We start from the raw sequence: 15,113 nt of genomic DNA on the forward strand, positions 1-15,113 counted from the left end.
CAATCCCAGACTAAAGTTCAGAAGCTACATCCCGCTGAATCCTCCACCAATCTCTCGTCTCAGGTGCCTTTCTCTTCCTCCCCATTTGCGGATATATCCCTTCGTTTCATGTTGGTGTTTTTATTTTCTTTTGGGATGATTATATTTACACCCCTGATATATAAACTATCCCTTTCTTTTGTATAATTATAAAAACTATCCCTAACAGTAAAAAAATAAAGATACTTTGTGTAATGATACTGACATCTTTAGGGGGTTGCGTGTAATTTTTCAAAAAAAATAGGGGTGGTTTGTGTAAGTGATAATAACATTTTGATGGGTGTATCTATAATTATCTAAAAGATAGAGGTGGTTTGTATAAGCAGGCCATTGACCAAGGTGTAAATTTGATTACTTAGACCTAATTATGCTTTCTTTATCAAACCTAATTTTGTGCACTAAAATGAGTTAGGACAATTAAATTATTGTGCCCTTTTTCCATCCTCTGCGTGTGTGGATTCCTTACTTGAACTCAAGCTTGAGTATGGTTACGATACTTTGAGGTTACACATTGTGTGATACATCCCGCTCAAGAATTGGAAAAGGTTTGATACATTTTCTGTTGTAAAGCAGTGGTTTGGAAGACCTGGGTGCTAACGTTATTGTTTTTCTGCTACGAATCTCAACTTTTGTCTTATAGAGAAGTATCAGAAACGATTTATATACACTGCAGAATGCTGGTTTTTCATTTCCTGCTTCCTGTTGAGCATGATAAGAGTAACTCTTTTGTTAGTGAAACAAGTGAATTTACAGCCGTGTAGTTTGTAAAATTTTAACATACCCTGTTCATTTTTTCTGTGTCTGGGTGGAAATTTATTAGGTGTTAGAAACTTGATATATCAGTTGAATGCAAATCTGAAAGGTTTTTGTGGCTAATTTTGGTCATTGTCATACAAGTGTCGTCTTCTCTTTTATAAATGACAATAAGAATGAACAGACAGCACCTTTGCAAGCATTCCTTTGACCCCTTCCCTCTGCCTGTGCTTGTGGATTGCTGTCCAATGGTGTGGTTGGGCAGCAATTTTTCAGAGAATCCTTTAAAGCGGAGGTAAATGCATGAGCCTTTATAGCTCGTATAAGTAGGAATCCTATTTTGCTTTATATTTGCTTTTATTGAGTCCCCCAATTTCTGTTTTACAAGTAAAGTAGAAAATTTTCGTAAGAATCCTTTTTTAATATATTTATTTATTTATTTCTTCTTCTTCTTATTATTATATTTTTCAGAATTCACTTTTCCTTTTGGCGGCAAAAGTGGATAACTATGTAGTTTGAATTATTACTACCTTGATAATTATGTACCGAATTTGCAAAAAATATAATATTAAGAGCTAAAATAATTGCACATGAACTTTAAGACCAAAAATAAATAAGGGGCTATATATATATATATAATAAATAAGGATAGTCACAAGAATACTCGGATAGGTGTTGTCGATCATAATCGAATTATTTACTCCAAAAACCATTATATATTTAGGATTTCTATTGTACCTACATGAGTTATGTTTAGGGTTCAACAAACGCACAACATCCAAAGGGCTGAGTGACGCCTTTGCTAAATTTGGTGAAGTGGTTGATGGTATCTCGATCTTTGTTTAAAGTTTGTGCTGTATGGTTGCGACAGTTGTCAAATTTTAATTAAATTGAATTTTCTTGTCTCTTATTGCAGCTAGAGTGATCACTCTTAATTAATATTTATTTTTTGTCTGACCCGTTATTGTGTCATCCAACATGATACAAATTGTGATTGTGACTTGATATAAATCAAGAATTGAAGGCCTATATTAATTTGTCACCATTATTTTTTTATGCAATTCTTCAATTTTGTCATTGCCTTTTTCATTTTATTTCTATCACCAAATTTCAACTTGACATGACACAACATAATGGTAAAATATTTGACTTTTTAGCCCAGGGTAAAAATGTCTTTTTAAATGGTTATAACCCGAAAATGCATCAAAGGAAGTATAACTTATGCGGTGACATGCCTTGCACATTTAATTTTTTTGAAATATGCAAAGACGGGAAAATTAATTATAAAATGCAAAAAGAAAAAATTATGTAAATGATGTGTTTTAAAAATGAACTACCTTTGTGGATTATTTGGTGAGAGATTCTAGTGCATATCCACTTAAAATAAAAACAAACATAGTGTTGTAATTTTTAAAAAATTCAGTTCTCGCGGTGACAACTAAAGGGGAAATGTCCCACTGATTTAACTTTTAAGCAGTAATTGACTCGCTCTCTCCCTCCCCCTCTGCCATTCCGGCCATTGTATCATATAACGGCCTGTTTAAAGTCTCTGGCAGGAAAAATGCCAGAATCCCCCCTGCAATCCCACAAACTCCAAATACCAAAAATGGTATTCTTTCTCCTAGAACCACCACCAGCGGCGCCAGTATTGCCCCCAACTGCGCTGCCTGAGTTGCAGACCCTAACGCTGCGTTCCTAACAACTGTAGGAAACAGCTCTACTGTATAAATAAACAACAGATTGTAAGTCCCAGCCATGCCAAATATCCCCAAAATGCTACATACCGTCCGAATCGTCTTCCATGTTCCATACACCTTCAACAGACCTCCCACAACACAAAAAACCCCACTGAACCATTGCGTGCCAATGGTTAACGGCTTTCTGCCGAACTTGTCAATCAGGATTGCGGTTAGCAGAAAGGCAGGCATCTCAGCTACTGCATTCAGGAAGACATTGAGGTAAAGATTCGTTCCGAGGTTCACCACATTCAAACTCAGGCCGTAGTAGACAACAGAACAGAAGAAGTTAATAGCCACTGCCAGAACCAAACGGATACGTGTGAGTGGCGAACGAAGCACGTCCAGTAGGGATCCTGTTATGGCCTCTTTTGACTCCTCTTCTGTTTTAGAATCATTGGTTTGGGATTTCTCTGACGTTTCATTTGTGTCATCATCCAGGGCAAGGAAGACGCTGTCGGGAAGTGTTTTTCCATTGGCTTTGGCAATGCTGTGCATGGTTTTCATGGTGCGGCCGATCTTTCCCCTGATGAGGCACCATCTGGGGGACTCGGAAACAAAAGGCAGTATGAAGAGGAGGAAGAGAATGGACGGAATTGAAGTGGCAATATAGAGTGCTCGCCAGGACCTGAAAAAATAAGCTATACCAGAAAGCACAGCTATTCCGCCTGAGAAGAAGTAGAACGTCGACATCCCCGCAATTCCACGCTTCGTGGGGCCGATGGGCTCCGTTGCAAGGACGAAAGCACAGAGGCCAACTCCACCAGTGCTGAAGCCAGTCAGGAGGCGGAAGAGGGCATAGGTCCAGTAATCTGGAGAAACTGCCGTTAGACAACCAAAGATGGCGTTCAAGGTGCATACCACTATCAGAGAACCCTTTCTCCCCAATTTTGAGTCTGAGAGGTGCCCAAATACTCCAGCACCTGAAAAAACATGTGCATCAAACATTACATTCTCTTCACATCAAAATTCAAAAACCATTCAGTGTGTAAAATTTTCATTCTGTAATCCTGTTCAATCTTCTATTCCCGCATTGTACTGCAAACAGCACATGCTATGCGACAGAACTGTCCTAATTTCCTAGAGAGAATGTACGAGATCAAAGCTCTTGACAGTTCTTAGCCTGTCAGGATGTATGAATACTGGGAAAACAGCAACCAAACATGAAAAAGTTGAAATGACGACAGAAATTTGTACAGAGAAAACAAAAACATGAATGCACATGGACCAGGACAGTACTTGACATCGTAGTCCAGAAAAACGCATTAAACAAGGTAATAAAGAGCTTCACTTAGGCAGCAATCGTGGGCCTCTCCCATTTAATTTGCACCTGTCAATCAGTTACCTTAATTACTAGAATGTACATTAAGTTAAGGAATTGGGACCACCTATTTTCAGACATGGTGACGTCTTTCCTCTCTCCCCCATGGACTAGTCTAGTCTACCATTAATTATTTTCCAGTACGATTTAATTTGTGCCTCTCAGTCGGGTTTCATTAATACAAGAATGTACCTCATTATCAGGAAATTAGGACTACCTCCTTTTAGGAAAGAACATAAGCTCTCGAAAATTTTACTTTGGGAAAGAATATATTTGATATGTGAATGATGTATAATTTAAAAAAAATAATAATTACGCTGACAAATATGAAATACTCACTATACAATTAATTTAATTTAATTAAATCTAATTTGAATAAAAACTTTTTCGTAAGCTACTTGTTCTTATCAATAGAAGTAAGGAAAAGGTATCCAGGCTTTGTCCAAAAGCATCTGGGCTCCTCTCAATTGTCGCGTCTATCACGTTTCTATGCTTTCTGCCAGAGACGTGGTTATCTCTTCCTCTAACGTTACTATTATTGTCAGTTTGAAGTTCTAAACATGAAAACCACTAACACGCCTACCTTACCTTAACTTTGTCTCCTTTGCATATTATAATCATTAACAACAACTTGCCCCTTTTTGATTTTACAAGGCGCCGCCTATAACAACATTATCAAATTCCAACTTCTTCAATGTAATAATCTATATAAGTTGTTTAGTTATATTATCACATACTCACATTTTAAAAATAAATAAAAAATATAAGAAAGTTATCCGTGTATTCACCATTAGCATGAATTGTACAGTGATCATTCTAAGTTGAGAGCTGCGTGTTATGTGGTGCAGGTTCCCTCTCATTGACACGTTTCAAACTCGACAGTCATCAATACAGAAACAACAGAACAACGACATTTATGTATATCATTGAACTGGGCAATTAATTCTGTGGTAATTACCTAGTTGTCATCATGCTACCACATTAATGAAATAACCATTAGTCCTACTGCTTTTTTGACACTTAAAACTAGGAGATGAAAACAATATTAATTTCAAGTCCTAATTAATATTTGAAAATAAATAAATAAATAAACAGCTGTATCATGATGAGGACAACAATCACCATCCAATCCAAACACAGTTATTGAGAGGTAGAAGTAAATCAAAATCCAGGAGACTGACCTATCATGCAGCCGCCGAAGAACAAGGCCTGCACCAACCCCACCTTATATTTCTCCGAACAAATCAATCCGAACTCCGCCACCGTCGAACTCCCCGGCCCGCCGATCCACTCCCAAGAACCGGGCTCCAGCTCGCACACGCTCCTGATCACCCCGGCGGAGCATCCATCATCCAAGCATCGCCAGACGGGCTCACGGTCGGCGAATATGACGACCATGGTGTGGAAAGCCTCGAGCGCCCATGCCATGCTGGTAAGTACAAAGTGCCTCATCTGCCACCACCCGAACTCGCCGCAGTACTTCCTCAGCATGTCGTCCATGCATAATCTCTCCTCGGGTTTGCTGCCGCCGTCATCGGGATCTAGGGGGAGCAGCGGCGAGCGGAGGTCCGGGTCGAAAGATTCAGGAAGAGAGCTTTTGGACATTTTTATATTCTTGGTCGTATTGTGTACTTCACATGGGATGGGAAGAGAACAAGTGTTGTATTTTTGTTGGGGAGGATAAGGATTATGACTGAAATTTGGAAGTAATCGCAAATCGTAACAATATATATATTTATATGTGTCTGCGTGTTTTGTGGGGTGGGGGGGGGGGGGAGTGGGATATTCTGGAAAAAGAGGTGTTGGTTATTGAAAAGGGTTCTATTACTAATCTTACTCTAAGTATAGTTTTATTCATATAATATTAGTAATGTAGAGGTGGATGAGTAGTACAATTTGGGGGAAAGCAGAATTCTTAGAGAAAAAGGTATATAGTAATGGTTGTTGTTTGACTAATGTTGGAACGGAGGGAAGGTAATATTCGGGGGAATATATGAAATAATCAAGTGGATAACAAGTGGGAGGCCTGGAAAGTAGGCCTATGTTTTATTTTTTGGGTTAGAATTTTCTCTATTTTTTGTCATCCGCATTCTGCGTGTGTGTGAGAGAGAGTTTCTGTCTGGAAATTCCAGCCCATCAAATATGTTGGAAATATATATATATAGCTGTAATTGAATTGGATTTTGGTGTGATTATTCACTATATTGTCTTCTGCCTCGGCTTGTTGCCATTTGTGAACAATATAATGGTAATTCTTTAATGAGAATTTCTAATTCGAGTTTGATTTAATTAAATTAGAATTAAAAAATGATGAGTATGTCATATTTATTATGAGGGGTTGGAATACTCTCTAAAAAAAGTAATAAATTAAATAATAATTATAATATTACTTATAATGAAATTGATTAGATTAAATTTGATTTGAAGGAGAATTTTTTGAACTAAGAACCTATACCTGGAGAAAAATATTTGATGAGAAATGGGATTTTAATGGATCATTATGGTCCAGTTCATGCTCAAGTTTCAGAGTTGGACTCCAAGACCTAATTATGGGCCTTACCTTACGGAAACCCAAAATAAAGTAAATTAATATAATAAATAGATAACAAATATAATATCCCAAGACTCACATATACTTTTAAAAATAAATTCAACAATATGATTAATCAAAAGTTGAATGCTTCTATACAAAAAAAATAATGAATATATTTTGCTATGTTTTTTAAAAAAAAGTACTTTTTATCTAAAAGATTAAATTATTAATAACTTACTTTTATTACTAAATAATTAATAATAATTTTTATGTATTTTTTATGTTCATATATTACTTAACTTTTAGTCTTTAAAAATTTAAACTGCTTGACTTACTAATTGTATTTTATTTTATTTAATTAAACTTTTTACAATTAAATTTTTTAAATTAAATTTAAGATGCAAAAATGTTTAAAAAAATCCCTGTACTTCATACATATTTATATATATACATATATGACATAAAGACAATTTTATAAAAAAATTTAATTTTAAAGAAGTAATTGTTACTTTTATTAGTTTAAACTTTAGAGTGAAGTTAACCTTTAAATTTAAATCAAATGGAAGAAAGTAAATATATCTCAGTCGGTTTTAAAAATAATAGATCTACTAATACTGATAATCACTTATTTTAATTATCTTTCTCATATGTACAGTTATTTAATTAGCTGGACTAGTTTTTTTAATAATTGAGTAAAGTTACAGTAATTTCGAGTGTCAACTCATGTGAGCATTCATCCTAATCTCTAAATAAATACGAACATTCTTTTGTGTTAAATAAATTATATTGACATTCATAAGTTTAGATTAAATTATATAAATACTTTTAATCATTTATAAAATTATGGTTTTACTCTTGAAAGGTGTTGGCGTTTGTAAATATTTTTCATAGAGTATTTGTATAAATTTTATTTTTAAATAAAAAATAAAAAAATAATTATAATTATAATATCAAAAGTATAATTATAATGTTAAAAAAAAAAAAAAAAAAAACACACACACACACACACAATATATTTGTGTATCTTGAGATATATAATATCAATGGATATCAATATATATAATTTACCCTTTAAGTTATTAATTCTGATATAACGAAGAATATAATTAGATGATCGTCACTTGGTGAGTTTGGGTATGTAAATCTTTGGGAATAATGCTAGCAACCTATGATATACACTACAAGAATATAGAAGAATAGTGACAAAAAAAATTGTGTGATAATTTTAATATTTTCACTAATTATATATATTTAATGACAATATTGTTTATTTTATCGCAATAAGAAATTTCACGATTATAATAATTACTATTATTTCTAAAAAAATTATAATCAACATGAACTAATGACAAAAAATATGCAGTATATCACTAAATACAATTAGTGACTTATGTACAGTGACGATTCAGTGATAATAAATAATAGTTGTCATCTTTTTTGTGTTACTAACTTATCACTAATTGTATTTAGTGACAATTTTTTACATATTTTTTTTACCATTTATAATTATATTGTGATAAGATAGAAATTATTGTCACTTAATATATGTCATTAGTGATAACTTTAGAATTATTACTTGATAATTTGTTACTAACATCATATTTTTTTATAGTGATATAAATGAGCAAATTACTTTCTATGAAAGAAAAAAAAAGAGCTCCTATATTTTTTGAAATGAAGCAATTTATCTTTTTAGACAGGAAGGTAAATTTGCTGTATATTAAAAAAATATAAAGAGGTAAATTAATTTTTTTTTTATAAAAATAATTTACTTATTTATAATATCACAAAAGATAAATTACATCAAACCCATAAATCTTTTCGACTTTTTTGAACTTCCTATGAGGTGTTGGAACAAATTGCATGTTTAAATAATTATATCATTCATATTGATAACTCGAAAATTTTAAATTTATTTCATTAATAAATAAAAAATTATTATCATATCGATATGCTTTGAACCCAAAACATGTTAATCGATCTTACCGTTTAAGAAAAATATTTGTGACATATTTCATTATACTATGACAAATATAATTTTTTATATTAATTAATTATTATAATTAAATATAAAAAATATAGTGAATAGTAATTAACTACAACTTCACGACAACTACCAACCATTATTTGAACAAACTCAAGGTCAAATATTACCTATAGTTAAAAATCAAGATAAATATTTTGATCATAATTAAGAATCATGATAAATACTTTAATTATAGTAAAAACCGTGATAAATAGGTCTGCAAATTTTAGATTATCGGTGGGTTTTACCAAACTAATTCACTTCATTAAACTTTTATATTAATATCAAGAGACATGCTAAGATTATTAAATTAATTTAAATATGAGGCTAAATACTTATTGGGTGTAACTATATTTTATAAAAAATAGAAAGTATTTATATGATTTGATCTAATTTGAGGAATTGTAAATATAATTTGCCCTTAAATTAATGTACATTTTGTGTGTGATGTGGAACTTACAATAACAACCCTTCTTACTGTACACGCATTATTACAAAATAAGGTGGGGACAAATATGTCAATTCAAAATTCTAAAGCCTTGAGAAGGCTGGAGAATTCTTCTTCTAAATTATTTAAAAGAAAAAAAAAAGAGATGACAACTAAATTAGGCCACTGAGGGCGCCGCAGCTTCGGATGGCTCAGATTTCCCCATGATCAACTCGGAAAAGGTGGGCAGCTTCATCTCGCCCTTATACGACACCGGAATGGTGAAATGCCCAACGACCGGGAGATCAACGATCATTCCCAATTCCAACAGATAATCCACATCCCAATCTCCGGCGATGTCTCGAACCAGGCTAACCAGCGCGCTGTGCGCTACCTTCACCGCCACATCCAGTATTGTATCGCCGTTAGCCGTGAGGGATCCAGGGTCCGGAATGGAGCCCGACGCGATCAAACGCTCGGCGCTCTTCACCTGGTACGTGATCTCCCCGATCGGAATGGGAACCGAGTAGGGATTCGACACCGAAACCTTGGCCAGCATATTTATTCCGTCGAAGCCCAGACCTTTGAGATCCACGTCTTTAATGGTGGCCTCCGGCAGCGGCATCTGCGCCACCTTCTCCGTCACGAGATCCACAATTCCCATCTTTGGTCTCCCTTCCTTTCCAACTCAATAATTAGACAGACTGGATTTCTGCTGATTGATGAAGAGTCTTTGAAATGGGAGATGGATGTATAGGTGGGATTATATATACATGCAAAAGATCAAAATAGGAAGCGTGGCGCTTTGTTAGCATCGCGGATGGAGTGGGGATAATCCGTTTGTTATGATCTGTTCTTGTTTTTCTTGAGCGTCGAAAATTCTTCATTTGGAATAGATCGTCAGCCTGAAGAACACCGCTGACCTTGGTTTTTTGGTGTAATTTGAGCCAATGAAATCTCTCTCATACAGACTTTATTACTGCTGCCGCCTGCACTGACTTTTTATTTTTAGTTTATTTTTTTTAAATTACAAATTCTATTGAGACTGGAAAAGATTATACACGAAGTTTTCACTAGAAATAAATTAATAACATATTTATAGGGTCCATACCAATATAGTGATAACAAGTAATTATTGTTACAATATATTTCTTTAATTATTTTTAGTGTCATTAATTTCTATTGATAATAATTTTTACAAAGTAATTACCAGTAAAACTATAAAATTATTATTGAAAATATTTTTTTTTGTCATTAAATATATATATATATATATATATATATATATAAAACTAGTGAAAATATTAAATTTGTCACTTTAATTTATTTGTCCCTAATTTTCTCTATTTGTGTAATGTTTTATTAAAACACTAGTTAAGTTGAACAAATTTGTAATAATTATCAAAATATTTCAACAACGTCCTCTACTGTGCTGCAGCCATATATAAAAGCAGTTGAACATTAGTAGGTCCACGGCCAAGATGCCAAACTTGAAATAATTTTTAACTATGTAGTTCTATGTAGTTCTATTTCATGAATTCTTTGTTTATTAATATGCTGTAATTTTATTACATTGAGATACAAGATTCAGCTTCTCACACTGTCCTGACTTCGATATGTACACACAGTTTATATATAGATAACATAGTGATGCCAAACTCCATCAATATTTAATTATACTTTTATTTGGTCAGGTCTTTATTTATTGAAATGCAGTAACTTTAATATATATGATTGGTGAAGTTGAGGTGCAGAAGAGGGTTACGAGCCTCCAGCCTCCCACATCATTCAATTCCGACTTGGATTTTTAAACTGACATGACTGGCTCAACTAGCACACTGTGTATGATGTCTTTTATATTAGCTTTGGAATTGGTATACTCATCGCCTTCCACATAGAAAAGATGTACAATGCGAGTAAAATTGAGAACACGTGTTAGGACCGGCATAGAGACCGGTATTGTTGGCCAAAGACTTTCTTGATTCATGTCCTTCCATGCTTTCGTGACTTGTTCTTGGAGTTTAGCAAAAGCTTCCTCCCTTGAGACACCATTTTCATTCATGTAACATTCCACTGCGGTGGGTTTCTTTTCAAACTGTATGTGGAAATTAATAGAACCAAAATCTTGTAAGAAAGATATTAATTGTCATAATATGTCCAAGAAATTAAGTGTAAATTGATTGTGAAATTTGTGTCAATTAACTTCTTACCCCGTATCCTACCAAGTCGTTGGTTAATCTACAAATTATTGAGGATGCAAGAAGAAGCAGTGGCTCACTTGTAATCCAGTCAAAGTCTTTCTTAGTTACTAGGTTTCCCATACCGACCAAGGATGTTGTTAACAACATCATATAAGTAGAAGTTACGATGGCCACCTTCATATATTCCTCCATCCTCGGCATATCCTTATTGTAAGACCATTTTGCCTCTTCTAAGTATGCTCTTACCAATTTTTTCATCTGCAAAATCGAAATAGAAATGGACGTACGAATATAAGTGTAAATGAAAATGATTCATTCGTTTGCTAGATAAATTATATATATACCTCTTCTTTTGCATATTTGATACGATACGATCCGCCTGTCTTTTCAAGTTCATTTTCCATTTCAATATACACATCACAAAGGGCTTCATAACATATTTTCATGTATGATGGCAACTGCTCCAAAGCATTAACATCCCATCTACATAGCGGCCGTAAAAGAAGGAAGATATAATAGTCATATCAAAATATTCACAAGTTATATTGTACCAATTAAAATAGTATTGTTTTGAAAAAAGACTCAAAATGTGACCTTTGAATGAGGTTTGTAAAAAGCTGAAGATCATCTAATGTTCCATAAACATCGTAAATGTCGTCAAGAATGGAAGTAATGTTGATGATTTTGGTTAGCATTCTTCTTGCAATATGGTAATGGGGCTCAAAGTAGACTCCTACTGCCCAAAAGTAGCATTCCACCACTCTATCTCTTGCAAAAGGCAATCTATTTGCAAAGTCTAAATCCTTCCACCACCTACGATATTCACACATTTCGTTGCTGTAAGATTTAAGTTAGCATCTATGAATTTGCTTATGTTAAGACAAGTATAGCAGTACCTCGTAATATCGTTGAGCTCTTTCTGATGCGTCTTTTGTATAATGTTAAAGTCCAATTTTGCAAAATTCAGTAGTATCTCAGAATGTGATACATTTTGTTGGTATATGGAAATGAATTTCTTAGCTCCCACTCTGTTAGAACTCTTGAGAATTGGGATCTTCAGGGCTTCTTTAACTTGTGTCGAAAGAGAACTGTTCATGTTTGAGAGTGAAGACTCAAGATTGGAGGAGGAGAACTCCAATGCTTTCTCAAGAATTTCCTCCCCAACTATTCTGAACTGTGCTGCCTCAAATAACTCTAACATCACTTCGAGGTTTTTTATCAGTGATGCCTTGAAATTCCCTTCACCATCTATGAATTTGTTGAAAATATCTGATATAAAAAGGCGAAACACCAAATCAGAATAGAGCATCCATACTAGAGAAAGTTCAACTTCAAGAATTCATTATACTTGTTAATACTTGCCACACGAGACAGGATAACCATGTTGTCTGAGCAAACGAAACCGAAGAGCAACAATACGAAGATCATTGTCTTTGCTACTATACTCTAAGTAAGTGTCGTGTGTGAACTGTAAAAATTTGTCGATTTCTTCTTCAAAATGATAACCAACGCCAAGGCGTTGAATTGCATCAATGAGTTCTAATTTGTGATACGAATTATCTGGCGTCCGGGCCAACACCTTCCGCACCATTTCCTTTGGTCTTCGAAGTTCTTCCTCTTCGGTAGCAGAAATTTCCTGTACAGAATATAGTTTTGTTTATAACAATCTATTTAATTCATGCTTCTCAAATTAACGTAGAAACAAAAGCTAATTTTGTACCGTAGAAACATAAGCCAGGAAATAATCTCCCCAAACGCTTGGATGATATTTGACTGATCGACGAACATCATCTTGATCAACTTTCTCAATCAAAATTGAAGAATGTGAAGAATCAAATTTCATTTTACTTATGTTTTTGTTAATTTTCTTTTGTGTTGTGCTCTTGTGTCAAGTTAAAAATAGTGTATATATAAGGTGTTGCGGTGACCGACTTGGACAAAATTGATAACTAGTGAAAAAACTTTTGTCACGTGTTTGAACATTAGACGGGCGGGTAACAACTTTCTTTATGATGTGAGTACATAAATTGATGTGAATAAAGATCACATCAATTTATTGTAAATTACAACTATTATTATTGTATAATTTATTTTTATTATCAACATAAAATAATAGGTTTATCTTTGAACACACACGAAATTCCGAATTGAGATTTAACAACAATTTTCTATATCGTATAATTTATTTTTTTGTGTACAATAAAAAATATACAAAGAAAAAAATTATTATATATAGTGATTTTACTGGATTCCCTATCGTAACTCTTACAAGAATTTTCTGTTCATGTTCGTTTTCATATTCTTGCTTTTCTTTCTCCTGAATTGTTATCAAATAAAATTACTGAATTATAATAATAGATAGACAAACTTTCTTACTATGATTTATTAAATTTAAATTAAAAATGGCAGAATCAAGACTAAACCCAAAAAATACCTTTTAATTTTAGCCCATCATATGAAGAAAATTATTGTACCTTAAATGAAGCCAAAAAACAAGAAAACAAATTGTGCTAAAAAACAAAACGGAAATGGCAAGAGGCATTTTCTTGTTTTATAATTTCTCATAATGCTTTTGGTCAACCATCACAATAAATTGATGTGAAGAAAAATCACATCAATTTATTTTAAATTACAACTACCAAATAGTATTAGTTGACAATAGCATTCTCTACTATTATTTATTTATTTATATTATGAACATAAAAGTCTTTCAACACATAATGATTCCAAATTGAAAGGTAAGACAAGTTTTGCATATTCTATAATTTATTTTTTTGTGTATAATAAAAAATATACAAATAAAAAATTATTATACATATAGTGATTTTACTGGATTCCCTATCGTAATTCTTACAAGAATTTTCTGTTCATATTCGTTTTCATATTCTTGCTTTTCTTTCTCTTGAATTGTTATCAAATAAAATTATTGAATTATAATAATAGATAGACAAAACTTCTTACTATGATTTATGGAATTTACATTAAAAATGGCAGAATCAAGACTAAATCAAAAAAATACCTTTTAATTTTAACCCATCATGTGAAGAAAATTGTTGTACCTTAAATGAAGCTAAAAGACAAGAAAAATTGTGCTGAAAAACGAAAAGGAAATGGCAAGAGCCATTTTCATTATTTTATAATTTCTCATAATGTTTTTGGTCAACCCTCACAATAAATTGATGTGAAGAAAAATTACACCAATTTATTGTAAATTACAACTACCAAATAGTGTTAGTTGACAATTGCAAATCTACTATTATTCATTTATTTATATTATGAATATAAAATAATGATGTTTTATCTTTCAACACATAATGGATTTCGAATTGAGAGGCAACGCAAGTTTTGTATATTGTATTATTTATTCTCATGTGTACAATTAAAAATATACAACGAAAAAAAATTATTATATATAGTGATTTTACTGGGTTGCCTATCGTGATTCTTACAAGAACTGGAAAAATTGGGAACTTACAAGTTAATTTACGAATGATAGTTATTCCAAGAAACATGATATATTCTCTAAATTTAAAAATAAAATTACTGAATTATAATTATAGATAGACAAAACTTCTTAGTACAGATGTCTTCATATACATAACATCGAAGGAAAAAAGCGCAACAACCAACAATACAAAAATTTAAACACTAACTCGACAAAGACTAATATATTTAATAACTACACTTCCAAAAGTCTCGGCTTCAAATGTTACGGCTGGCCCACCTAATAAGAGCAACGACACGACTCAAAGTCCATTGTGGCTAGTCAGTGTAACATATCTCCTGAAAAGTACGTGGCAAGAAATGAGCTGCGTACTCAATAAGTATAGCTAACCAGACTATATATGTGCACACAGGCAACAAGTCACGTGCAATTCAATCACATCATCTAACTAATATTCATCATATAGCAAAAACAAATGTAATGAATAATACATGTCCACAACAGTAAATCAATCCGCGACATAGTATTTGATGTTATTGTTTATATTAAAGCTCACGTGAGGAATTTTACAATGTCGCAATAGCCGTCAAAATTCATTATTTTCCTCAAAAACTTCCATTTGGACGGCTGAT

The 15,113-nt window shown here is 33.0% G+C and overlaps 2 protein-coding genes and 1 pseudogene across 2 annotated transcripts; all 3 read right to left on the reverse strand.

Annotated features, from left to right (window-relative positions):
* LOC105174801 (organic cation/carnitine transporter 4) lies at positions 2,113–5,570 on the reverse strand. Its single transcript, XM_011097001.2, has 2 exons — positions 5,031–5,570; positions 2,113–3,451 (listed from the first exon to the last, which is right to left on the reverse strand). The coding sequence occupies exons 1-2, from the start codon at positions 5,452–5,454 to the stop codon at positions 2,262–2,264; spliced, it is 1,614 nt and encodes a 537-aa protein (XP_011095303.1). The 5' UTR covers positions 5,455–5,570; the 3' UTR covers positions 2,113–2,261.
* On the reverse strand, positions 8,802–9,870 carry LOC105174802 (annotated as a pseudogene).
* On the reverse strand, positions 10,446–12,894 carry LOC105175133 (germacrene-D synthase-like). Its single transcript, XM_020698496.1, has 7 exons — positions 12,757–12,894; positions 12,399–12,672; positions 11,933–12,305; positions 11,631–11,849; positions 11,381–11,519; positions 11,046–11,294; positions 10,446–10,930 (listed from the first exon to the last, which is right to left on the reverse strand). The coding sequence occupies exons 1-7, from the start codon at positions 12,877–12,879 to the stop codon at positions 10,643–10,645; spliced, it is 1,665 nt and encodes a 554-aa protein (XP_020554155.1). The 5' UTR covers positions 12,880–12,894; the 3' UTR covers positions 10,446–10,642.

The sequence above is a fragment of the Sesamum indicum genome, linkage group LG12 (genome assembly GCF_000512975.1).
Source record: "Sesamum indicum cultivar Zhongzhi No. 13 linkage group LG12, S_indicum_v1.0, whole genome shotgun sequence".
Lineage (NCBI taxonomy): Eukaryota > Viridiplantae > Streptophyta > Magnoliopsida > Lamiales > Pedaliaceae > Sesamum > Sesamum indicum.

Coding starts and splice junctions, on each gene's coding strand:
- LOC105175133 (XM_020698496.1), bottom strand. CDS start 12,879: ATGAAATTTGATTCTTCACATTCTTCAATTTTGATTGAGAAAGTTGAT. Junction 12,306..12,398: donor TGGTTATCCTGTCTCGTGTG/GCAAGTATTAAC, acceptor TTTTTATATCAG/ATATTTTCAACAAATTCATA. Junction 11,850..11,932: donor GAGCTCAACGATATTACGAG/GTACTGCTATAC, acceptor TGAATATCGTAG/GTGGTGGAAGGATTTAGACT.
- LOC105174801 (XM_011097001.2), bottom strand. CDS start 5,454: ATGTCCAAAAGCTCTCTTCCTGAATCTTTCGACCCGGACCTCCGCTCG. Junction 3,452..5,030: donor CTTCGGCGGCTGCATGATAG/GTCAGTCTCCTG, acceptor ATGTTTTTTCAG/GTGCTGGAGTATTTGGGCAC.